This window comes from Pollachius pollachius (genome assembly GCF_949987615.1).
Source record: "Pollachius pollachius genome assembly, chromosome: 3".
Taxonomy (NCBI): Eukaryota; Metazoa; Chordata; class Actinopteri; order Gadiformes; family Gadidae; genus Pollachius; species Pollachius pollachius.
The window spans coordinates 17,784,321-17,811,152 of NC_136936.1; the positions used below are offsets into that span (position 1 = coordinate 17,784,321).

At 44.9% G+C, this 26,832-nt stretch overlaps 1 protein-coding gene across 2 annotated transcripts; it reads left to right on the top strand.

The window, feature by feature from the left end:
• Window positions 1-95: 95 nt before the first annotated feature.
• Window positions 96-26,333, top strand: brwd1 (bromodomain and WD repeat domain containing 1). Of its 2 annotated transcripts, none has more exons than XM_079732643.1 (44): window positions 96-271; window positions 374-432; window positions 545-574; window positions 798-857; window positions 1,485-1,635; window positions 1,954-2,052; window positions 2,799-2,959; window positions 3,175-3,396; window positions 3,765-3,865; window positions 3,977-4,047; window positions 4,895-4,995; window positions 5,099-5,139; window positions 5,258-5,359; window positions 5,699-5,852; window positions 6,247-6,381; window positions 6,852-6,980; window positions 7,354-7,502; window positions 7,794-7,870; window positions 8,093-8,338; window positions 9,791-9,974; window positions 10,333-10,423; window positions 10,555-10,707; window positions 10,882-10,952; window positions 12,390-12,621; window positions 12,802-12,918; window positions 13,054-13,161; window positions 13,382-13,506; window positions 13,711-13,793; window positions 14,130-14,241; window positions 14,506-14,567; window positions 15,113-15,268; window positions 15,457-15,577; window positions 17,952-18,077; window positions 18,387-18,453; window positions 18,705-18,755; window positions 19,025-19,150; window positions 19,367-19,519; window positions 20,820-20,986; window positions 21,288-21,436; window positions 21,641-21,745; window positions 22,289-22,492; window positions 23,000-23,344; window positions 23,533-23,676; window positions 23,782-26,333. In XM_079732643.1, exons 1-44 carry the CDS (start codon window positions 235-237, stop codon window positions 25,218-25,220), a joined length of 6,816 nt encoding a protein of 2,271 aa, XP_079588769.1. In that variant the 5' UTR covers window positions 96-234; the 3' UTR covers window positions 25,221-26,333. The 2 variants fall into 2 exon arrangements, with proteins under 2 accessions (XP_079588769.1, XP_079588770.1); XM_079732644.1 differs by having other exon boundaries at window positions 23,003-23,344.
• Window positions 26,334-26,832: the final 499 nt, after the last annotated feature.

The following is a 26,832-nucleotide window of genomic DNA, read 5'->3' on the forward strand; positions in this document are numbered from 1 at the left end:
AGGACAGGAGAAAACCCGTCTTCCCCACCCCCTATTTCCTCCGCTGTGACGGAAGTAACGCGTCTCGCTGAGGCCTCATCCTCCCAATGGCGACTGAAAACAGGCTGAATAGAAAGCGGGAGCAACTGTGGAGGGGGTCGGAGCTCTGTAGCCGAAATTAAATAAATATTTCATACTCGTTGTTGTAACAAAGTTAGTCTAAATTCTTTCACCTATAAAATCCCGACGGATTCAATGGCCAAAAATCGGAATATTTCGCTCCTTGAGTCGGGTAAGACACGCTGGTAACCTAATTGATCTCTCAATCTGCAAGAATATCATCGGGTTAATTGATATCCAATTGTTCTCACGATGTTCCTTCATTCGTTCCCAGAGCTGTATTTTCTGATTTCTCGTTTTCTAACAACGGGTCCTTGTCGAAGAACGGCCGAGGTGAGCTGGCATGTTTGACTTGCGACCACGTAGTCTCGTACTTGAAATCACTTTACTCGCCTGTGTTATTAATAGATCCATCTCTTCCTAAACTCGTATTCATCTATTACAGATTCTAGCCAGCGAAATTCAAGAATATCAGGTGTGTATGCGGTACGCCTGTCTACTGCCACCGCTGCATGGATCTGCAAGGGATCTCTGGTCGCACCGTCTGGAGCATAAAACTTGTACCGCTGGCGACTTTTAATGTCCCTCTGAACGTCTCACTCATTTGACATCACACGTTTTACTAACTTAATTTGTCGCAGCCCTTTTTTTCTCCCCCTCGTTAAAGCGTCGGTTAACGCTATGTTCTTGTTTCACAGCTTTTACCCAGGAGATTAGACTGGCAAGGAAATGAGCACCCCAGAACATACGAAGATTTGGTAATGTGTTTAATTGTATTTCAAAGTTGAATATCGTTGTTGTGTTATTGTCTTGTGACAGGGAATCGAGCCCATGCTCCAGCTTGTTTACTGTCTTTGTTCGTTCTTTTTTGGCCGTTTGTTGATCTACGGTCTGCAAACGAGCTTTGTGTAACAGCACAGACTCCTCGAATGTAAATTATTTGTTTAACATTGAATGCAGTTACTATTCCAGGGGAGGGGGGATTTTTGGATAGAGCTTTTATAAAATTTAGCTTCGGTGTTGTACTGCAGATAGGGTGGATAGCTTTGCTTTGCACTACGTCAAGATGGCTCCGCCAACCAATGGAAAGCCTTCATACGCTGTCTCTGCGTTGTATTGCATGTGACCTGTGTTGTGATTGGTCCATACAAGGGCTGTGTTTTGCATGATGGGCCCTGCCCTCCAGGAATACTGTATTCTGGTCAATGGGTTCAAACGCAGACGAAGCTATAATAACTACCATATCGCAGTTGTACTGTAATAATTTCTTGCAATATGTAGTATAAAATGCAAAATTATTCACAAATTTCTATAATACAACCATTATCTGAGCCAGATCATCCCTGTCACGGCATTTAATTTTTCCTTTTGTTTCTCTCAAAAAGGTTGCAGCCCACAGACATATTGCACCAGATCATTTGCTTCAGATATGCAAGCAGCTAGGACCCCTCCTTGACAAAGACGTACCATCATGTGTCCCTGGTGTGCATTCTCTTCTGGGGTCCGGAAAGCAGTCAATGCTTCGAAAAGCAAAAGGTACAGCCTCTTAAAGCTGTCATAAGAGATATATTTACCTTTGCATGCAGTGTACAGTTGTGTTATCAATCACTATTATTGCTAGGAACAATTAAGTCATCCCTTGAAGTTGGAATGCATATGCATACTGTCCTTACCTAAACATAAACACATGGTTAATACGGGTTGTTGAAATCGATCCGAAGGTGTTTTGATCACTTGCTAGTTCACTTGTTAGGGGCATTGGTTAACATCTGATAAATGTATTGTCAATGAAATGGTCTGCAATATTCAACCCTCCTCTCGCACACTCTCCCTCTCCCTTTATATCTCTCTCAGACTGCGACAGTGTCTGGCTGAAAGCCTCGTCATATGCAGCCCTTCACAGGGGCAGACCACCGGAGAGGCCTTTGAACTCCAAGAAGCCCCCACATCTAGGTAGGGTCTGCCTTCCCTCTAAACCTATGATTGGGGTGGGAGTCAGGACTACTGCCCCTCACTCTGAATCAGGCCTGTCAATCTTTCTCACCACATGTTAGTCACAGAATAACAACCTGGCAGGAATGAATCTTGGCAGTGGGGCTGCCAAGAAGATTAAAAATAACATTGATCATTAATAGGATTTCTGCCGTTCAGTTTTTCTTATGCCTGTTTTACAAAATGAAAATGCAAATAACATTTGGTAACGGCTTAAAACAGGGCTTGTCAAATATAAATCATGTAGGTGGTTAAACAGTAAAAGTATTAAAAAAAAAAAGTCTCCCACATCTGAATGTGGTTTGTCGTTTTTTAGTCTTGATTTACAATGTGCCTCGGAATCGTTCCCGCCCTACTTTTCACTCACCGAAAATACCTATTCATTCCATTACATGTAAGTGCCCTCTGCTAAAAGGGGGTTCTTTTTAAAAAAATGTGGTTCTTTGTAGAAAGAAAAAACAAGATTTTTGTCCATCTGCTATCTCTTCTGCTTACTGTTTGTTTCCCCAACCGCTGGCTTTTTTCTTTTTCATTGGACTAGTTCAATTAGTTGGTTACTTCGCTGTGCCGTATTCATTATGCACTCACTTTGCACACACTATTAACCACAGTACACACCACGTGCCATTATGGTATTCCTAATCTCGTGCACCTTTATTCATTTATGGAGATCCTCATAGTGTTGGTGGTTTCTCTTGTTCACACAGTGGAGGTGTGCAGGGGAAGAGAACTAACAGGATGTCAGAGATTCAGCTCCATCAACCCTGTCAGCAACTATCAGCACATGAGGCTGCACAGGCGCATTCTGGGACATCTATCTGCAGTGTACTGTATTGCATTCGACCGGGCCGGCCTCAGGATCTTCACTGTGAGTCTAAACAACTATGTTTTAGAAATTTGGCAATTTTATAAATGGACTGGTTTAAATGAAGCTGGTTCTCAATGTATATATTGTAGACAAGACGCAGTTCTCCTTGGTCATTGTTTAGGAACGCATAAGGTGAACATTGTAATGTCTTCAATGGTCTCACCAGTATATGCAACATGAACTCCATCTGGCCTGTCTTTGTGTCCATACATCAGGGCTCGGACGACTGCCTGGTCAAAATCTGGTCGTCCTTCGATGGGAGTCTGCACTCCACGCTGCGCGGACACTCTGCAGAGATCACAGACCTGGCGGTCAGCTACGAGAACACACTGATCGCAGCGGGCAGCTGTGACAAGACCATCCGCGTATGGTGCCTTCGTACCTGTGCCCCTGTGGCCGTGCTCCAGGGGCACAGTGGATCAATTACCTCCCTACAGGTGAACAGTCCATCCTGCTGGTGCATTGTTGGGGCATTCATCATCTCCTTGGTCAATCGAGTCGGCTGGTCACTTGGGAGGCTTCTCTTGCCCAGGGAGATGTCAAATATTTTCTGTGAATCTGTCAATACTTCTCCTCAGGATCAAACCACAACACGGCAGATCCTAGGCACAAACTTAATCACTTGCGTATGCGTTTTAAAACTATAAATTCCATCCTGCTTCATGGAGTTTACTGCCTTGATCCGTAGCCAGGTTATGATGACTGAGGTCAGAAAAATGTTTAAAATTGTTCCAAAGACCCTATAGTCCTCACTGTACATTTTCAATAATGGGCAAAGGGTTAAGGTCTTCTTTTCTTTTTCCAGTTCTCACCATATGCCAAGGGCTCAAAACGTTACATGCTTTCTACTGGAACTGATGCTACTGTCTGTTTCTGGCAGTGGGATGTCAATAATATCAACTTTAGGTAAGTGCCTTGAGCATAGTATTCTACTAATTAGCTGGTGTGTTTTGATAACTCCAGAGTATTACACAATTAAGGGGTTTGTAATTAACATGCATCTTGGTTCCTTTCAAGTGATCGGCCGCACAAGTTTATAGAGAAACCAAGGCCGGGAGTACAGACCGTGTGCTCCTCATTCAGTCCAGGTAATTACTAAGAGTGACCAAGCCTATTGCCTTTCACGTGGCATTCATTCCATGACACTCTGCATGTTCCCTGCATGGATGTGGTAACCAAGCAGAAATTATTGTGAGGCAGAAATCTGATTGGTCTTGATGGAAAGACTGCAAAGGAAGGGGATGAGGTGGGGAATAGGGGAGTGTGCAAGCCAATGACGCAACGACGACTCTGCATCATGTTCCTCTTTAATATCTCTTGGAATCATTTGGTGGTGATGTGTGAATTGTGACATGAGGCAGTATCCTGCTGGAGCCGTCTTATTAGTCATTGACGCAGACTCTGAATGGCAATGCCGTTTTTGGGATTCACGGCCCGAACACATTGCACACCATCACACTGCTGCAGGCTAATAGGAACCAAGTTCTGGTGCTCCTGGGCACACAGAATGTGTCATGCTTTTTCATTCTCCACTGACCTCAGTAGTCACACAGTCGCTCACTGTTGTAGATGACTGATAAGTGGGGCATGCCGAGACGACCTTCTTAACTACACAGCTTTCACTGGCAGTATTCACCATTGTTGGTAAACCCTGAGATGCTGTTGGTTGAAGTACAAGTAGAGGTCTCCGCTTCCATTCAGCAAGAGAAGCCACCTTTATCAGTCTTGTTCCACAGGACGGGGTTTAATTGAACACAGTTATACTAGATGCTAAAAATGTATGCACATCAGCAGATATAGAGATGGCTTTAGTGAAGCTTTGTTTGAATCTGTTGCTATCATTATTGCAGTGTTTGGATGTATCGTAAATTGCTGAGTGATGTATGCCTAATGTTTTAACCATTTTATTCATTAATCTTCTCCCCATTTTTATAGGCGGTATGTTCTTGGCAACGGGCAGTACAGACGATGTCATCAGAATATACTTCTTGGGATGTGGGAATCCCGAGAAAGTGTCGGAGCTCCATGAGCACACAGTAAGCATTCTAAGCCACACGTCATCACCACCGCTCCAACTTTTACCTACAATGTTGGATGATGACGCATGTTGTTAATAGATATTTTCTACTCCTCACTTAGGACAAAGTGGACAGCATCCAGTTCTGCCACTCGTCAGAAAGGTTTGACAAATTATTCCAAACGTCTGAAAACACTTTGCTGCCTGCAGTGACCTGCTTTAACATGCGGAAGCTGGAAGTCTGACTGTATAATTCATGTGTTCCCGGGCCCGTCTCTCAGGTTCGTGAGCGGGAGTCGGGATGGAACGGCGCGGGTCTGGAGGCTCCACCACCGGCAGCAGTGGAGATGCATTCTGCTGAACATGTCAGACACTCTTCCAGGGTACGTTCATCGGTCTGTAAAGGAGGGATGGCCTGTGTGTCCATCCCTGAGTGTATGCTTTATCAGTATTATGTTCATCTATCTTACGCAATTTGAAAGTCACTGTCAAAGTTAATGGTGTGTACGCAAAGAGCGAGATGTAAATAACTTTTTCCACTGTCAATATTTTAGGTTTTCCCTATTTAAAAGCTATTGTGTCCTCATCTTTTAATATTTTTTACCTTTCTGAAAAAGGACAATAGACATGCAAAGCAATGGACAAAAAGGTTTTTGCGATTCCTTGTTGCTGGACACAACCGGCAGGCATTCACAATGTGCTCGTTCCCCCTGTTCCCTCAGTGCTGATGCGACCACCGGAGAGGACATGTACTTCAAGCCCAAGGTCACCATGGTGGCGTGGGATCGCCATGACAACACGGTCATCACGGCCGTCAACAACCACATCCTCAAAGTGTGGAACTCCTACACGGGGCAGCTGCTACACATCTTAAAGGTAACGTGAAGCTAGGGCCATTATTATTTTCATGTGCTTGTATAACAACATTGCGTACCGGTGCTGCGGTGACTCATTCTGTCTGTGAGGCTCTACTTTGGAGTGTTATCTAGTTTATTTTCAATTCATTCCATTTCCAATTACACTCTTCAAGCACTTGTGTGCTTGAAGAGTACACAAGTGTGACACATCATTTACAAGATGTGTCACATGTGTAGGGCAAATGCATATTTCTACATACCTGATCGTATGCATTCTGAAGGACTTGAGACTTATTAGTATTATGAAACTGAATGCGTTATCTTTGTCGGCTGACGACATGATGGAGTGGCTGGATATCAAATAAAGGCTATCTAGTATTCTGAGCACCGCACGCTGTTTTCTTTTGCTGCAGGGCCATGAGGCAGAGGTGTTTGTCCTGGAGCCCCATCCCTTTGACCCCCGGATCATCCTCTCCGCCGGCCACGACGGTAGTGTCTTCATCTGGGACCTGCAACGAGGAGTCAAGACGCAGCATTACTTCAACATGGTAAAACAGCCGCATTCAAGCTCACAGAAAAACTCTGTTAGCTGTAACTCTATTGATACCACTATAAAGGTTGTTGAACTTTGAATCAAGCTAGTAACCACAGAATTCGCTGACAAAGCGTGTGTCATGGTATCAGCTGTGCAGTTCTACTTGTATTTTCACTCTTCTTCTGCTGGTGTGTGTGTGCTTTCGCCAATGCCGGGGGAAAATGATTCTCAAATAAAATGTAGTAGTAGATTTCAGGAAGCTCAAAAAGGGAAATGCCTTCTGGTGTTGACTCATGGCTTTCTTTGTTAATTATTCCGTTAGCCAGTTTCTATGTTGCACTCAATAGAGGAGAAAAATATAAAAGTCACCCTTCTTTTAAAGACAGTTAAAGGTCTTTAACTGTGTAGTTTTTGTAATGCGTTTGCCCCCCGTTGACCTGTATACCTGTACACCTTGTGTCTGTTTCTCACCAACCCGTCCAGATTGAGGGCCAGGGTCATGGAGCCGTGTTCGACTGTAAATTCACCCCCGACGGCCAGCGCTTCGCTTGCACAGACTCCCACGGCCACCTGCTTATCTTCGGCTTTGGAAGTTCCAAGCCCTACGAGAAGGCAAGACGCGTGGAGTCATTTGTACACCCATCACACATCTCTGTTGCTGCGCCAAATGCTGCATCTCTCTTTCTTTAAACTGATCATTTACAAAAAAACATTTCTTAATGAGGCAAAACATCTAGAAAAACATTACATTTCACACATACTTGGTACATAAGACTGCCTTGCTCATGAATTCCCTTTGAAACGTTATAGGTAACATTGTATTTGCTTAGATAGGTCTGTACCTGCAGTGCTTCATTAGCTCATTTCCGTAACGTGGAACTAAACCGGAATCGCAGCTACACTGAAATGTTTTTGCAATAAAAGCATGTTTATATTAACATTGCTGTCGTATTAACATCACTGCCGTAATTACCGCCACCCACAGCTTCCGGAGCAGGTGTTCTTCCACACGGACTACCGGCCGCTGATCAGAGACGCCAACGGCTTTGTGCTGGACGAGCAGACCCAGCAGGCGCCCCACCTGATGCCCCCGCCCTTCTTGGTGGACGTGGATGGGAATCCACACCCTCCCAGGTAGGCCACATGTGCTTGTGTACGTGTGTGTAAGTGCATGTGTGTGTGTGTTACGAGTGCAATCATTTCCATAGTCAATTTGTAGTATTCTGGATCAGACTGGGCTAGCAATGGTCTAGTAACTAGAACATGCTAGCCCAATTTAGTCTGATCTAGAGTATTATTTCGGCCTTACTTTCATCTACATTCAACTTAAATCATATGCACCAGAGCTACCACATTAACCCTGAATGAAGGCTATCCTTGTCCATGGAGTAACATCTGTCCTTCTCCATCAACTCAACCCCCCAGGTTCCAGCGACTTGTCCCAGGGAGAGAGAATATCTCGGCCGAGCATCTGGTGCCCCAGTTGGGCTACGTCGCCACCAGTAAGAACCAACTAAAGCATGTTGTGATTCTAATATCTCTAGCCGCCAATTCATTATTTTCAGTACGAGATTATCACTCCTGGATGGAAAGAAAAGTTTACTATAAAATCCTCCAAATCCCATAGTTTGACCACCGTCGTCCCAAGCGACGTCAATGAAGGTCAGCGTCTACCCTGTGTACTGTTATTATGATCCGGTATTGAACAGCTACCCGTCTCACAGGTGACGGCGAGGTGGTGGAGCAGGTCATCAGCCAGCAGACCTCGGATCACGAGGAGACGGCGGCGCGACGCAGCGCTCTCGATGAGGCCATCCGCCAGCTGCAGCAGCAGCAGGACCAGGCTGGGGGTACGGCCGGTGCTGGTGGTGCAGCCCAGGTGGTAGGACCGGCGGCGGTGAGGCAGGCAGCAGTATCTGATGACCAGGCTCTAATGCCAGCCCCGGCTGCCCCGAACACGCCACGCAGAGGTACAGTGTAACTATAGCAGGGCTCCCCCCGCCCCCAAAACAATGTCCTGAAAACATGCTCCTTTCTAGCGCCAGCATTCACCGTGGCGTTACGTTGTAAAATAGGGCTGGCGTGAGTGACGCAGACATTTACTTGACGCGTGATTATTCGAGTGAAGTCTGTGTGATTTACGAATCCCCTTTTGGTCCGAGTCGAACTCGCTTACGTCAGAGCTTCAATGTAAAGCAGGTCACACGCCAGACAAGCCACTGAGTGTTGGGAAGCGTTGCTCTGTGTAAATGACACAAGTCAGGAGTTTCGATATTAGGTCTTGTTCTGTTTTTTAATATAATGGGTGGCAATGGATGGCACTGCCATGCGTGCCAAGGTTTTAAGCAGCGCTTGCAGAGCACTCAGACCGGCTGTATGACGGTGCCACTGGGAGTGGTCTCATTGGAAACGCCAACAGATTAAGTTCCAATTTAGACACATGGGTTTTGACTGTATGATATTACTACAAATCAAAATCAAAAAACAAGTGTTTGTATATTGTGCCGTTTCAATGAAAAAGCACTGCATCATTTGCACTATTCAAGAGCACGCAAAAAGGCACACACTGTTCTGGATGATTGCCAGAAAAGGGGGGGAAAAACGACATTGTAACTGGAGTCCATTAACTTATTACTATCCTGTTATTGTTAGTTGGTCGATCTTGATTTATTTTGCCTTCTAAAGGCCTGCAAGAGTGACTCTTGCAGGCCCTGGAGTATACAGATCCCTGTGTAGTACAGGGTGTACTATATGGTAGTACAGTGTGTACTTTATGGTAGTACAGGGTGTAATATACAGAGCTCGGTATAGTACAACCTTCCCTATACAGAACCCTCTATAGTACTCCACTGTATACCCTTTCCATCTCTACCATGTACAATTTCAAAATAGTACTGTCGCAACGCAGACATTTAATTGACATAGTATTTTATTTTAGGAAATGTGTCAACATTAGGTGGCAAGTTTGCAAAATGCAAAACTACAATACCTTGAGTAACTGCTGGAGGACTTCCACAAAGCGCACCAGTTGGTATATTGACCACAACTTGGACACGATGTTGAAATGTTCCAAATCATACTAATACTATTACTGGAGCAGAAGTAAGCTACAAGTGAGAGTTTGCGGTTTTTAGTAGTCATTCGAGTCATCACATAACGACCAGAAAACATATATCTGAAGTAACTTTTGGTGCCTTTTAGGATTTAGAGCGAAGATCCAATTAGATTATTTTACAAATTTCTGCATACAATTTTCTATATTTTAATTATAAATAGTACCGATGCTCAGTGTGTATATCATTAACCTCCTAAGGTGTGTGTGTGTGTGTGTGTGTGTGTGTGTGTGTGTGTGTGTGTCACAATATTTGACTTTTTCTTTCCAGAACTGTACATCTAAGTGGTGTTTATTTTTCTCCCTGCAGCGTCAGTGAACGACCGTGCCGATGTGCAGTCGCCGCCCAACGTGGGCCTGCGCCGCAGCGGGCAGGTGGAGGGCGTCCGCCAGATGCACCAGAACGCCCCGCGCAGCCAGATGGCCACGGAGAGGGACCTGCAGGCCTGGAGGCACCGCGTGGTGGTGCCTGAGCTCCAGCCCAGCGGCTACAGGTAAGGGCCCCCCACCCTGGAGCCCCATGGTTCATTGGGTTGTTTTGTGTATTTCCTTTTCCAAATCCCATTTCTGTTTTTAATCGATTATCCCTAGAAGGAGAAAAGCTAAAAAATTGACTTGATAGTGCATCTCAAATCCGTACAATGATGGAACAGAGCATTACCATAAACATTCAGGATGTCTTGCCTGTTTATTTTTTGGTGTGTGAAGATGTACGTATCATAAACGCCTAGGCTTTGTATAAATATGTATCGATCGCTCTTGTAGGCATAACCCTAGTTATTTGTTTATTTATTTATTTATTACTGTTTTTTTGGTAATTCTTTGACACTAATTTGTAAAAACTATTTCCAGGGAACAGGACGACTTCAGGACAGCCAAAGGAGAAGAAGAGATTGGCTTGTACAACGCCAGGAAGAGACGGGTGGTCTACGGTAGCTTTCGGGTGAGCTTATGACTGGGCCATGCAAAGAAATGCACCATTGGAATCCAATGATCCAATACCGCTCCCTACTTGCCTTCAGTGGTTGTTCTTACCACTGTTTCTGATCTGCGATTTCTTCTTTCCTTGCCCAGGACGACTCTGAGGACGAGCTGCCCTCTGTGAAGAGAGCGCAGGCCCGCAAGAAGCAGAGGCACCAGGCCATCTTCGGCTCAGACAGTCCCGACCGAGTGGAGGCCTTCCTGGACCTGTCCTGCGAGGAAGGAGAGGAGACCGCCAGCTCAGAGGTAGACGCCCGTTTTTCGAATAGATTTAGTGAAAAATGGGGGGGCCAAAATGGGCAAAAGCATACTTTTTTTAATTTTCTTCTTTGCAAGTCATTGCAAAGATGTACTTTTTCAATATTAAGTGGATCATAAAGCCTATTGGATCTTAAATATGCACTTTGATCATCTCTCCAGGACAATGAATTCGAAGGCAGTGCACTGGATACATCCAATGACGAGGAGGAGTGGCACAGCGAGAGCCCAAGGTATGAAATATCCTCCCATTTCCACAAAGCTGGAATTACTGCTAAGCCGTATATATGTTGGGTTGTATTCCAGAAATTCAACATGTAGCTCTATATACAGAGATTGAGACTCCAGATGAATATGAGAATGACTATCTCTCTTCAAGACCCAGTTCCCTGAATCTAACCCCAAAGGTCATTTTATACCAGAGGTGTAATGATTAAAGATGTGAAATAAACGCGGAAGTTGTTTCATCAACTATGTACATTAACTGGGGATATTAAGCATTTTCCAATAATATCGCTGGTGAAAATAAAAAGAGATGGGTTACTCAACCTATATAGCCTACTGAGGATAAGCTTATGCTCTGTCCTTTCACCAAAATCTCCTGTATTTAGAGGATTAAATTGTACTGGAGCTTCACTTTATAATCCAAGTGTAAACTAGTACTAGTATTTGCAGTGGGAGGTTGAGGGGGATTGTGATAAGTGGGTGTGCAGTCTTTATCCTTCATATATTTTTGCAGTAAGAGGACTGTGTTGAGAAACACAAATAGGCTGTTGCCTCCGTAATGTCCTACAACTTGTACAGTGACTATGATAAAGATAACGGATTGGATACACTGACATATTTGTTGGCAAGAGCCATAGAGAATGGACCCAGGTGCGAATAGCTATTGTGGGTTTTTCACTAAACTGACTTTGTATGTTGTGTATAGTCCCGTTCAGCTCCATGTTTGGAAATTGTTTTGTTGCCGTGGGAAATAATTGAAGCGTATTAATGGCGTTCAATGTAAAATGACCTTAACCCATGAATGTAGGTGGCAACTTGCATTACACCCATTATTTCTAATTTGTTTTCATAATGGCTGTACTTGTACTGTAATGTACTTGATATTTTGGTATTTCTAAAAGAACTTTCTTCCAGTTTTTCATTGCCATTGTCTACCATGACAACATTCTTAAACCATACATTTCAATCATGGACTTTAACTTGCATAGTTGTACATGCTTTACACATAATAAAGCATGCACCACATACATTATGTCTTTATCGCACTTAATTGTTAACCTGCAATTTTAATTTGGACTTTCAAAGATATCTGCAATTACTTAATTGACTTACAACCCCTTGCCTGGCCCTAGTAAATTATGTTGAGCATGGCTTCTCTCTGTTTTAATCCAAAATCAATCTCTTTTTACACCGCGTGATTGATTAGGGCTTTTAAAGCTTTCACTTTCCTGAGGGAGTTTGAGTCATCATAATTTCCAGATTTCACTAACTCTCAGAGTCCATGTTTCCATGTCCTGCTTCTTGGAACAGACGCCATGTCTCTTACCTTATAAACACTATAAATCAAGTTAAAGTAAGTCTATATGGTAAGGACCAATTCTCTGCTTATGTCATTGTCTTGTGTAGCAATTGCATTGAAACCTCCATTCTCTCCGTCGGAACAGCCACACATCCAGCGACTACTCCGATTGGACGGCAGACGCCGGGATCAACTTGCAGCCCTCGACTCCCCTGTCGTCACGGAAACGGGCACGCCGGCCGCTGAGCAGCTCGGAGGAGGAGGAAGAGGCGGCGGCGGTGGAGGACGAAGAGGAGAAACGGCAGAGCGACGAGGAGTCCTCTGGAGTGAAGAAGAGCAAACAGAAGGCCAGGAAGCCCAAAAGCAAGACGGCAAGGGTAAGATCGCTCAGTTCTTCTGTTGGTGGCGTGCGGTCTAGCTTTGTTTTTTTTCACCATATTATTAAGTCAATATCACGGTTGCCGGTGGAAGTGATTGGGTGGCCATGGTGGTTTCGGAAATTAAAACCCACGGGGCATTTCAAGAAGCTGACCTGTAACAGTTGACATGTTGTGCAGCGCCCTAAACCCAGGCCATCGATTAACCGAGAGGTGTCCAACGAGTTCAGACCCTCCCAGTGGATCACCGACGTCATTCCCCGGAAGTCTCCCTTTGTCCCCCAAATGGGAGACGAGGTTAGTAGTCATGTGTAACTCTGGAGCTATGTATAGATGACTTACGGGATGCACCGTTTGGGTTGCATTTGTACATCATTTTGTTACTGTTTCTGAGCCGATCTCTGGATGTCCCCCCTTCTCTCTCCCTTTCAGGTGATCTACTTCCGACAGGGCCACGAGGCTTATGTGGAAGCGGTGAGCCGAAGCGCGTTGTACCCTATTAACCTTGAGAAGCAGCCCTGGAAGAAGATGGTGCTCCGGGTAAGACCAAACCCCCAAGGATGGCCATGATAACGTCACAAGTTATGCAAGCGGACCATTGGACATCATTTTGCAACGCATTCATTGTTAGCATAGGATGGACAGTGTATTTTTAAAATATTGGGCAATGTCTTTTTTTATGATGGCAGTAACGCATACCACATACATGTTGTCTGGCTCATGATGCACGGTGTGAAAATGTGTGGACTTTTACTTCTAGGACCAAGAGTTTGTGAAGATTACAGGGATCAAATATGAAGTGTGTCCTCCGACGCTGTGCTGCTTAAAGCTCACTCTGATTGACCACTGCACAAAAAAGATCACAGACAAGTCCTTCTCTGTCAAGTAAGTCAAAGCTCTTCTGGGTTTTGTTCTTACTTTGATGGCATCATTAAATTAAATACAGACGATAATCTGGCATGCGCCAGATATCGCACATTATCATCTGTATTTAATTTGCCGATAATAGCCCGCCATAACAAAAGGGAACATTTTGAAGATTTGATGCAGCCATAACAACCATGTAAACACATGTTTGTGGTCTTCAAGGTATCATGACATGCCGGATGTGATCGATTTCCTTGTGCTGAGGCAGAACTATGACGAAGCCCGGAGAACCAACTGGAAACCAGGTGAGTCTATATTCAATCCCCCCACCAGGGGGAGTTAACTGAGCATCTACATAGATGCATGCATATGATCATCATCAGCGTAAAGAGTCAAGTCTAGTCAAACACACTCAGGCTTCACATCAGAAATATCAGAGATTCTCATTACACATCACGTATATCCAACAATATATCATGGTGGTAGGATATTATAGTAGTTCCACTTTGTTTTCCGTTCTTCGTCCATGCTGAATTAATCCCTACATCCTTGAGCACCAGATGGAGTAGTGTGTTCTGTGTGTCTTGCTATGGACCCGTTGCCTCCTCTCCTCACCCGTGCGTTGTCCTGCCCCCGCCCAGATGACCGTTTCCGCTCGGTGATTGACGACGCCTGGTGGTTTGGGTCCATCGTGTGTCAGGAGCCTTATCAGGCCCCCTACCCAGACAGCCACTTCCAGTGCTTTAAAGTCAAGTAAGGGAAAGAGACCTGATATATTTTTATATTCGTATTTTTGTTTTGAATATTTTGTGATCCTAAAGTACTAACATATTTTAGGATCACAAAAATGATACTCAGAAAAAGTATAATTTTTATGTCCAGTGTAGCAAATACTGTGGAAAAAGAAAGTGCTGTCAAAAGTGAGTCTGGAACAGGTCTTGCTTCTCTGGCCATCTTGTAGTTACCCCAAAATGTCGCACCATGAGGTACTGATGGGTATCTCCCTTTTTCCTCCAGATGGGACAATGGAGAAACGGAGAAGCTGAGCCCTTGGGATATCGAGCGGATCTCTGATATTGGTAATATTTTTCAACTGCACCATACCATCATCCCCTTATCCCCTTATCTGCTGGCAAAGCAACAGAGTAGAGCGTTTAACACTCCATAGCACTATAATCAGTTATTTAACATTCAAAAAACATTACCTTTCTTTTTTTTTTCTTTTCACACCATGCTTTTTCTTTGCTGAGTGAAACGTCCTCCGCACAAACGTGTAGAATTCAGAACATCATCAAACCGAATACAGCAATCGCCACGAGCTTGTCGTTTTCACTGTGGCCTCAAGTCTGGCCCGAGTAGGACCCTAGGTTTGAGGCCGCCGTATGCAGCGGGGACCAGGGGGGTGGCACCCGCAAGGCCTCACTAGTGCCCATAGACCTGCATGTTCCTGGGATCTCAGGGTTTAAAGATGTCAGCCCCCCATATTGCGAAGCTTCTGTTGCACCCCTGAGCAAATCTAACGACCGGTCCGCCATTTTTGTCCCGTGTGCTGTCTGCTACGTTAGCTCTATGCTTGCTCCAGGTGATGCTAAGCTATCCTTTCTTTTTGGTTTCCATCGTATAGACCAGCGGCCAGAGACGGATGGCGGGGGCATCCCCGTGACGGCAGAGGAGATGAGCGAGCTCATGTACAAGCCCCTCGATGGGGAGTGGGGCGACCGCTGCAGGGATGAGGAGTGCGAGCGCATCATCGCCGCCATTGACCAGCTCATCACTGTCGGTGTGTTAAACACACACACACACACACACACACACACACACACACACACACACACACACACACACACACACACACACACACACACACACACACACACACACACACACACACACACACACACACACACACACACACACAGGATGCATTTCTGTAGCAAACATGTCTTTTTTTTTTTCTGTGTACAACAGAGATCGCTGCTCCCTTCTCGGGCCCGGTGGACATCGTACAGTACCCCACCTACTGCACTGTGATCGCCTACCCCACCGACCTGGGCACCATCCGGCTGCGGCTCATCAACAGGTTCTACAGGTCCGTCCTAGGCTGGTCCTACCAGACTCTCGTACTTCATTTCATTTGCATAGAGAGTCTGGACCCACTCAATTGACAAACGTTAACTCACTTGAAGGCGGGTGTCTGTTGAAGTTTAAAACTATTGGATCTGCCCAGTGCCACTCTGGATCTGCCATAACCAATCGCTCACGTTTGGGAATCACGTTGCGCGCAGGCTGTAAACAAACCAAACACCGTGCGTGAAGATGTCCGTCAACGAGAGCTGACTTTAACGTCATTGATCTCAGCCACTCCCTCTGTTCGCTGATTGGACGCAGAAAACTTAGACAGAGAAAACCCACTAACATACCGCAGACCCAGACGTAGTACTGAAGGGAAATTCAAATTGAGCGGAAGTACTTAGGCGAGCGGAGCCAGGCTAGGTCCGTCCCACAAATGTTTCCCCTTTTAAGAAGCCTGTGTTTAATTAGATCCACTCCATTCTTCAGACAAAATATTCCAACCCTTTGTCATCTGCAGACATCATTTCAGGTGATGTCTTGTTCTTTGGCGTTTTGTTCTTTTTGTTCGCTTTGTTCTTTGGCGACACCTATGGCGATGAGCAGTCATTTTTCAGATATATTAACAGTGTCAGTTCTTAAAGATCTCCTATTATACTACTTTTCTGGTCTTAATTTCTTATTAATGACTCCTATAGAGCAACCTGACACGAATCACAGCACAAAAAGCGATGTGGATTTTCGGGAAACTCTTCCCCTCATCTGGGCGCTTTCAGCATTCTATGTCAACACTCGGCTTCGTCCTTCTCCGCCCCCTCGCCCCCCTCCTGCCAACCCCACTCCGTTGTGATTGGTTACCTTCTAGAAGAGCATGTTGCAGCATTTAACATTCATTCATAATACTGCAAATGCAGTCAGTGGGCCATAGGCTCAATCCCCAAATTTCCATAAAGATCTTCCAGTTTGCCACCATGAAGCTAGGAAGGTATACCAGCTTTACAATACATCAATAAAACGTAATCAATCATTTTATATGGTTCTCCTAGCGGACTTAAATAAATGTATTTCCAGTCTCGCAGTTTAACCATATTTTATTTTGTTTAGTTTAACTATATTTTGTATATTCAAAAAGTAAACCGATCAAAATAAATGAACAATTGCATCAAGAGCATGGGAACAATGTACAGAACCATGAGCCATAAGATGCTCATGTGCTAACTAAACATGTCCACTCTCCTCTGAAGTGCTAAACTCAGTGTGTGAAATACCCGTCAATATTCGGGGGGGTCCCCATCCCTGATTGTTGCGCAATACCGATCTAAATTTTCTCAATATGCAGTTGACCTATAACATTACAATATTTCATGGATGCAAGCAAATCGGTCTATTGCCTACATGACAACACACACACAAACAACTTTTGATAATCCGATATGCTATAGAAGCCTATTCGTAAAGCAACACTTTGACCAATGCAGCCTCCTATGTCAGTAGGCCTAGTGACATAGGAGGCTGCATTGGCTAAAGTTGTTTGGATGCACGTTGTTTTATAACAAGGAGAGGCAAAGTTGTGCATTACAATGCAAACACAACAATAATAATGGCGCACTTAGAAGAATCAGTTCTATCATAACAATTCGGTCACTGCAAAGATTTAAAGGCCCCATTCCATTAAAATCACGTTTTTCCTATTGTTTGTTAAATAACATAGGTCAGAATGAGTTTGTGACCTGTGGTAAGTTTGAAATCTATGCAGTTTGTCTGCTGTATGCAATAGCCAATGAAAGGGAAAAGACAGAAGAAATGAGCCAATCTGGATAAGGTGACACTGTTACGTAGCGTTGTTGTTGTTGTTTGTTGGTTCGTAACCGCCCACAGAAGTTCTGAAGGAGTCGCGATTGAGATAGTGCTAATACGTGTGCGTAGTAACAGGCTAGTTACAGAATTTTGAGTGCAATGGCAGAACGACATCGAACCTATGTGTTATGCCATGGCAAAACGTCCACTGTGCATCTCCTGCCAAAGACAGGAATTAAGGGAGACATGGTTGCAATTTATTTTTGGAGAAATTCCGAAAAACTATGGAACCAGATTAGTGCTGTGTTCGGCGCATTTCAGAGACGATGACTTTGTCAACTTCGGGGAGTACAGCAGTGGGTTTGCGGACGACAGCTGCTGTCGTCCGATCAGATGAATGTTTTGAATTCTGAATACTGGACATGGTGAGCTTAAAAACATTTAAGTGACCATTAGTGACAATTTTTTTTGGACAAAATTTGAGACACCCTTCAAATTTTGCATTTGAGGCTTTCAGGGGGTCTCATGGGAAAATTGGGAAACCGGACCCCCCCGTATTTTGCACACTGGCTAAACTCCAACTCCACACTCCACAGACGGCTCTCGGCGTTGATTTGGGATGCACGGTACATCGCACACAACGCCCGCACCTTCAACGAGCCACGAAGCAAGATCGCCCATTCCGCTAAACTCATCACCAATGTCCTCCAAAAGTTTGTCAAGTGAGTGAGGGTCACATGCTGCTTTTGGCTTTGGTCTGGTTCCATAGAGGTTTGCCAGAAGATTCAGTTGTATCACTTTGCCTAATTGATCAATTGTAATCTCATGACTCCTGCAATTTCGGGGTTGTTTCTTCATGGTTGAATGCACTTATGTTAGTCGCTTTGTATACAAGTGTTGTCTAAATAAATGCAATGTAAACATGAAATCCTATGAACTGATTAAGTGTAAATGGATACATTATATTCAGAGTTGATTTTAGATTGTTTTCTGCACTTGATAATACATTTTTCTCATCCTGATCCCCTCAGTGACCCAAGTTGCACAGATATCATGGAGATTTACAATGCAGTCGAGGAAATGGATGATGACGATGAGGTAAACCATGAATAAACCTTGATGGCCCTTCCCAGACGGGCCATTTTTGGGAAACAAATGTTTCAAATTCCATAATATAAACTCTAAAAATGCTCCATATTAGAGAATACAAATGGGTTTCTGGCTTGCAAAACCGACTCGTTTGGGTTTCCAGAAAACACTGAAGGATCAGTCTTTCAAACTCCTGGCAGCTGAGAGTTCAATGATGTATTGGGTTACTAACCCTAACTGTAAAGCTTTTCTCTCTCCAGGATGACGAAGCAGAGGCACCAGGCACTTCGACCGGTCATAGGTTGCGTCAGGTAAATGGAACGTTTTGTAGATGAATGATAAACCATGATCCATGTTTGAACATTTAAACTGGAGTGTTGTTACCATAAATATAGCTTGAAGAAATCCCAATCAAATATTAAGATATTTTAAAGGGAACTTGTTTCAACAAATTTGGAATAAAAACATCAACACATTAATTAATTAATTAATTAATTCAAGGTTTAAATTGGTTGTCCTGAAATGTAGTCAGCGTTTAGTAGCTCTGGCTCTGACATTCCCCCACTCCTCTCTGACCCAGCGCTCGGTGGAGGTGCTGCCGGACCGAGATGCCTGGAAGGGACAGTGCAAGAGTCTGATCAACTACATCTTCGACTGTGAGGACTCTGAGCCCTTCAGACAGCCCGTCAACCCCAACAACTATCCAGTAAGTATTCTCAACAAATAAATAAATGAAGCTATCATATTTTCCGATGTGCATAGCAAACTAACCAAGTGATCAAGCAAAAAAATAAACATAACGCTGAATTAAAGTTGGTTGAGAAAAAGTTATAATAATTAACTAGGTATAAAGTCACTACTATAAAATGGTGGCTAAATATGAAGGCGTGCCTGACTAACATCCCAACATCTTCCCCTTCAGGACTACCTTGATATCATCCATGCCCCCATGGACTTCGGCACAGTTAAGAGGGTCCTGGAGGACGACCGCTATGACAACCCCATCGAGCTCTGCAAGGACACGCGGCTCATCTTTGCCAACGCCAAAGCCTACACGCCGAACAAGCGATCCAAGGTATGGAGGGACGCTTCGTCTTAGGGCCGGGCGTCGGAACTTAATGTCATGATCATCACTGGTAACACTGGTAACTAGGGATGTCCCGATACCACTCTTTCACTTCCGATACCGCAGCTTATTTGCAGCCGATACCGATATCAGTCCGATACTTTGTTTTACTCTTGAACAAATAATAATAATAAAATATATGGAAGCACTTTGCTTGTCATTGCCAATTAGCCAAAACACATTGAAACATCTCACTAAAGAAAAGTTGAATGGCTTTAATCAAATTAAAAGATTTGAACTGTGTTCCAAAGTAAACAATGTAAACATGCACTTATTTAAAAAAGAAATTAAATGGTTGGAAACAGAAGAGTTAAACAAATAAATAAATGGTTAAATAAGTTTGAAACGGCCGATATATAATATTTCCAATTGATTAATCATTTTAATAGAGTGGAAGTCTGCAACGTCCAAAATGGTTCGCTTTTGCGATCGCCAAGCTTGTGCTTGGCGGTCACAACAGCTGTGATCCGCTCTTGCCCAAGCTGGAGGGTCGGACGTGACCGCATGATCGCGCTCGGCAACAGCCGAGGTGAGTCGTGCAAAAGCCAGGCTGTTTCTTCTTTACGGTTGAATTACTGCCAAACTGCTGACATGACTGTTCAACAGGTAGCTGTCATGCGCTAGCTCTCATGCGCATGCGCCTAATTGGCGACTATTGTTGTTATCACGTGAAACGCTGCGCGGATCAGATCATATTTATTTCTCCCCTCCAATATCCGATCCAGCCAAATGGGCCAATATCGGACCGATGCCGTTGATCGGATCGGTACATCCCTACTGGTAACTTTACACACTGGAACTTGTACATTGCAACGTCGCCTTGCAACGATTGCTTCCATTTGGAAATCAAAATAGCATTGGAAGTTTAGTTGTTATGTTGGTAGTTGTGTTTTTTTGGTCATTGTTTAGTAACAAGTCGTGAAGTGATTTGTCATTATTGGTATAAGTATATATCATATCAAACTAGTTTTCCCTTCTCTGACGTTTTCAATCTTCCTACTTAGAGTCCTCATTAGTATACACTATAAAACAGGGTTCCAAGATAATTCCATATCCTCTTTCCATGACAATGCTATTCAAAGAAAATAAGAAAACTATTTAATCATCACCCAGCCCTACTTCATAATTTCTGGGAACGTCGGAACCACTCTAGGAATACCATCTTTCCGGTGTTTTCTATTTTTTATATTAACAATCCGATTCTTGGTTGGTACATGCGTGATGGTGGACTGATCTCTTCCGCCTCCAGATCTACAGCATGACCCTGCGTCTGTCGGCCTTCTTCGAGGAGCGCATCAGGAGGATCCTTTCGGAGTACAAGACGGCGGTGAAGAGCAGCGAGAGACTGCGCCGCAGCCAGCGCTTCAGGAAGAAGATGCAGCAGGGGGAGCCATCGGGCGTCGGCGCCTTCATCAGGTCTGTAGCAGCAGACCACTTGGATTCACAATTCAGGCCATACACCAAGACAGGCCCTGCTGTCCTAGTGTATGGCCTTCTATAGATAAGGCTGGCGTTGATGAAGCTGAGCCTCAACATCACTGTTCTTTCATCAGACACGCCAAGAAATGGACCATTTCCTTGTCCGTTAATAATGGCAGAAAAGCCAACGTTGATGACACAAAGGCATAAATAAGGCATAGCAGGCTCTGGAGTCTATTGATGCTGCTTTGGTTCTAGTCCATGTCCCGCAATTAAAAGTCCTCTAATCTCTTTGCAGTCAGAAAAGGGCTGCCGTGAAAACTCAGGAAAAAGTGGAGTCGACGTCTGTGACCAAACCTACCTCAACCAAAGTGTCGGCTCCGGAGAGGGCAAGGAGGCGGAGCCGCAACTCGTCCTCGGACTCCAAAGCAGCGTCTTCGTCACCAGGTGGGAACCAAGCCCGCGTCTTAACAGACCACACGACGAACATACTTGGTACATCCTAGACCTGTGGTGTAGCAACGACACAGGAGAGAAACGTGTTCTGCTTCTACTATAATAATAATAATAATGTATATAATAATATGCAGAAATAACATGGAACAGTTTTCTTTTGTACTAGTATCTTCATGTAATATGTTTCTGCCTCAGCCTCTGAAAGTGAGTCGGAGGAGGAGAAGCGACCTGGGTCGGTCAGACGCCGGAGGGAGACCAGGGGGAAGGCGCGCGACAGAAGGAACCCCACCAGGAAAAGAGGTAAAAACCATAGTCAGTTCAATATACTAGGCCGTAGGGCTGCTTGATTATGGAAAAAAAATCGTAATCATGATTATTTTGGTCAATATTTAAATCACGATTCTTCAAACAATTATTTTTTGAGTTTGAAAACATGATGTATTTATTCAGCATGTGTCTCTAAAAAACACTTTGTAACTGAGAACTTTGGAATTTCACCTTAACAAAATACACAAAATGGTCCAAAAGAAAATGTTAAAATCTATATCTAAATAATGTACAGATATGCATCCAGCTGTTGTAATGAAAAAATCAAACAAAATCGAAAACTTGATTATGTTAATTTTGTGATTGTTTGACGCTAAAATCGAAATCATGATCGAAATTCGGTTAATCGCCCAGCCCTACTAGGCCGCCTATAGGAGGTGAACTGCTTCACTTTGCTCAATATCATAGGTCAAACTGGTGTGTATGAATGCCTCCTGTCGATCGCAATGACAGTGTCTTGCTGATTGTCCCTGAACAACCACATTGATAAACGTATACGGTTTCATTCATGGTCAGTTGCAGATAGCGAGAGTGAGGAAGAGGAGGAAGAGGAGGAGGAGGAGGAGGAAGCGGCCTTCTCCAGTGAACCCGAGGAGAGTGAAGATGGCGACAGGGTGGCGTCGTCCCACTCTTCCCGTCGCCGCTATCCCAGCAGGTCAAAGACCAGCAAGAGTAGACGTTTGACCAGGACCAGCACTGCCACCGACCGAAGAAGACCAGGTAAATGAAGACTGTTACTCAGATCATTCATGAACAGGCCTCAGCTTATACATTGATCAAAATGACGGAAATATTAAAGCTAAGATTATTTAATTATGGGAAACCATCCAGAGTAAGCTATATTTTGAAAGTATCCAACTAAAAAATTCCCTGCCTTACCTTCAGACCTGCCTAGAAAGCCCCTCCTCTATTGCTAAGCTCACTAGCTTAGCAATAGGAGCAAGCTTGCTAGCTTGGCAATACGCCTGCCTAGCGTTGTGGTAGGCTCCAGTCATGCACAATGAGTGCGCAGGTAGACAGAGGGATAAGCCATCCAATCATCATTCCTCTGATTGGCCGGGGTTTTATTACAATCCTTCGAGATACATACTACATATGTATTTTGACTGCTGTCTGGATGTAAATATAATTTAAAAACATGATAAATTATGCCTAAAAATACAAGCAAAAGCCTGGGTTCCATTTCCTCTCTTGATCTACTTTAACTGTACGTCCCTTTTCTCCCAGCAGCCAGGACTCCTATGAACGGCCACGCTGCCAGGTCATCTCGCTGGGAAAAGTCCCGTCGGCATAATGACGACAGCCAGGCGTCGTCCCAGGATGAGGATGAAGAAGATGAGGAGCTGGGGGATCATACAGGCCACCGTTTTCTGAAGAGAAAGACGGCCCGTGCTGCCATCAACAAGATGAAGCTCCTGGACGCCTCAGACGAGGACTACGAAGAGGAGGAGAAGGAGGCGAAGAAGCAGAAGAGGAGCAGTGGTAGCCGCCTGCGACAGACCCCCCGGATCAGCAAGCGCACCGCCGTCATCCAGAGCGACTCGGACTCTGAGGACGCGTCCTCTGCACAGGGTAAGAGGTCGTTTTAACAGGCCAGAAGTGTTTTTATACTGCTTTGTCACTATGATTGAGGTTGCAAAATAGGCTTAGCTGCTGGTGGGCCACCAATGTGGGAGCAAAGACTCCTACTTTCTTCTGCAAGGCTCCACCAAGTACACGGTGAGTTGTCTGAATGCGGACTCATTGTTTTTGTTTGTCAGCTTCTCAAACCAAAGAGGAGTCGACGGCCGACTCCAAGGACGAGGAGAGCGACGCCACCGCGTCCCCAAAACTCCAGCAGAACGGGGACGACAGTCCCAGTAAACACAAGGCAAAGAAACAAGCATCCAGGACAGAAGGAGGAGGTAAGAACGAACTGTCTCCATGATCCTGATCCATGATCATTTTTACACCCATCATTTGGAGTTCCTTTTTTCCTGATGAAAACCTCTTTCTGTTGCAATTTCCAGAAGCCTCATCCCAAGTAAACGGTCACAGTGCAAAACCTCAGAAGGCCGACAGTGATTCTGACCAGCAGGACGAGGGTTCCAGTGAGGAAGAGGAGGAGGAGGAGGAGTCCAAAGCAGTGGCGGCCGTGTCTCGGACGCATTCCAAGGTCAAGGCGGCAGCATCAGCCAGGAGAAGTAAGGTCACTCCGGTTGCAAGCGAGGAGGACGAGGTAGAGGGTACTAAGAGCAGGCCGGTGCGACGCAGGCCCGCTGTGGACTCTGACTCTGACGACGAGGACTACGTTCCCGAGAAGAACCCGTCTCAGCAAAACGGGCGACGATCGGCAAGGGAGGACCAAGGGGGCAAATCCGGCGGGAAGGTCAAAGCGACGTCCCAGCGCCATAAAGTGCCGCTGGCCTCAGCCCTAAAACGGGACGACGCTGAGTCAGAGGATCTCAGCGACGCTCCCAAAGGACGGAGGGAGCGCCGGAGGGAACCGGAATCAGAGGAGGAGGAGGAGGAGGAGGACGCTGGGAGCAATTACTCGGATGAAGGCCGTAAAAAGACGCAGAGGCACAAGAGTAAATCCAAACGATCGCACGGCACCTCCCATTCAGAGAGCTCCGAGCAGGAATACAAACCCAGGAAAAGGCCGAGGAGGAATCGCTCTGCCGGTTCCTCGGACAAATCTTCTGAAGAGGAGCTGGAAAAGCGGCCACGCACCCGAGCACTGCCCAAAAAGAAAAACAATAGTGAGGAGTCTGCAGAAGACTCTGCCTCCAAGGATTGTGTGAAACAAAGAAACGGTAGGATCAGCGCCACCTCCGCTGAAGACACACCCGTGCGCAAGTCCTCAAGGATCTCACCCGATGACAAAGCACGGAAGCCACCTTCTAAGAGGAGGCGCACCTCGGACACCTCGGACTCGGACGACGGAGACAAAGATCAGTCGGCCAAGACGAATAGGAACTCCAAGGAGATCAGTGCAAAGTCGAGCTCCTCAAAGCCACCTCAAAGGGAGTCTCGTGGGAAACCCAAACCAGAACCCATTAGCAGTCAGGAAGAGGCCTCCTCTCAATCGGCTTCGGACGATGAGAAGGACGACGCTGCCGGCCGCTCGCAGCGAGGGAGGAAGGACGCGCGGCGGCCGAAATGCAAGCGGGAGGACGGCTACAGAAGCAACAGCTCCACCTTGGAGAGTGAGGAGCAGTCCTCCGCCTCAGAACACTCGTTGAGCTCAGGGTCCCACGGCAGCAGCAGCCCCGAGAGGAAGGGCCACAGACGACCGGCCGGAGGCAGCAAGAGGACGCCGCGCCGCCCGCTGAGGGAGCCCAGCCGAAGGGCCGCCGCCGGGAGGGAGGCGGAGAGCGACGAGTCGTCCAGCAATCCACCGCGACGGATGAACGTCACCACGCGGAACCGCGGCAGGCAGATGGTCACCTACAACGACAGCGAGTGACAATTGGGCTCTGGGCGCAAGAGGAAAAAAGGACACTAACTGGAGATCTTGAAGACACTTGATGGACGCGAAACGGTAGTAGCACTGGAGTCCTCTAGAAATTACTGTGAATTTGTTTTCATTCAGGGATATTTATAATTTCTATGAAAAAGAAAAAAAACGAAAAACAAAACTTGTTTATAAATGCAAAAAACAATTGAACCATTTGAACTGCTGCTGGTTTTCACAAGGACCCAGAGCAAGTCCTCCTCCTCCCATGATGCTTTTTGTGATTTAGCCAGCAGGGGTAACCATTCTGAGGAATATTGTCCGCTTGGGTGCTATCTAATATACCTCTGTTTAATCAAGCATATTGCTGGCTTGCACTAAGATACACTGTAATGAGGTATTTCATACACTAGTTTTGCATTAGAAACTCAGGGGTCAACTTAGTTTACTGTAGTCTCAGACATGCAGTTTTGTTTTTTTTGTAAAGTGACTGGCAAGAGGAAGGACAAGAAGCGGGTGTTAAGAAGGGAGATGTCCAAGCACATTCACTGGGACAACAATGACTCACAACCTTGACTACAGCACTCCTTTGTAAACCCACAAAACATGTTTGCTTGATGTTTTTGTGTTGATATGAGCCAAAATGTACAATAATTGAGTTCTACTTTCCCTAAATTTGAGTACATTTTGTCATGTTCCAGTTAATAAATGTAAATATGAGATTGAGAATGAACGTCAAATGATTGTTATAATCATTAAGTAGCAAGGTGTTTATTTACATATTGAGCATTAATTTTTGTATGACAGTTGAGTGCATTGGCTTGCCATACGTCACAAATTGGTACTGTTTTGCAAGTACAAGATCCTTAATGTATGAAGCAAAACACTGAGATTTCTCATATTGGGAAGACTTTTATTGTTGTCCTTACTCCTGTGTTAACTACTTTCAGTATTAAGTTCTTCTTTTTTAGAGTTGATTTGAAACATTTTGCCAGTCACCTGGGTTAGTTTAATTTTAGGGGAGGTTTCGAAATGGAGCTGCATTATGATCTTTTGTTAATTTTTTTCCTACTACACGTTTAATAAACAGTTTTAACATGAATTCCTATAACTCGTTAGGTTGTGAAGCGCAATCAGTTATTTCTCTGATAAATAAAATCATTTCACAGCTTATTCTGGGTTTCTTTTTTACTTTTGATCAAGTTCCTATTTCAAACCAATCAAAGCATAGGTCACAACAGTTTAGCAGGTTGGGTCACGCAGTCATTTTCTTATAGTTATACACAACCAGAGGCCTCTCCATTAACTGAATTACTAGACTAACAATTGACCATTGCATCTCCGTTAAATCGATGGGTGTATACGGTTGCACCGTGGATCTGCCGTCATCACATCCATTAGGGCAATCAAGGGATGTAATGTTCACTGCGTAAACACTTCTTGTAATAACTAACGATACATCTCTGTAAACAATAGCTGTGTTTGAAATCGTTCCCAATTCACTCACTCACGATTCCCTTTATAGTGTTCATGATATAGTGCACTATATATGGAACGAACAAACGAGAATTCGGACACTACGCTGAACATTTCTAAACGTCATCTGCGTCAGTAAATTCGCCGG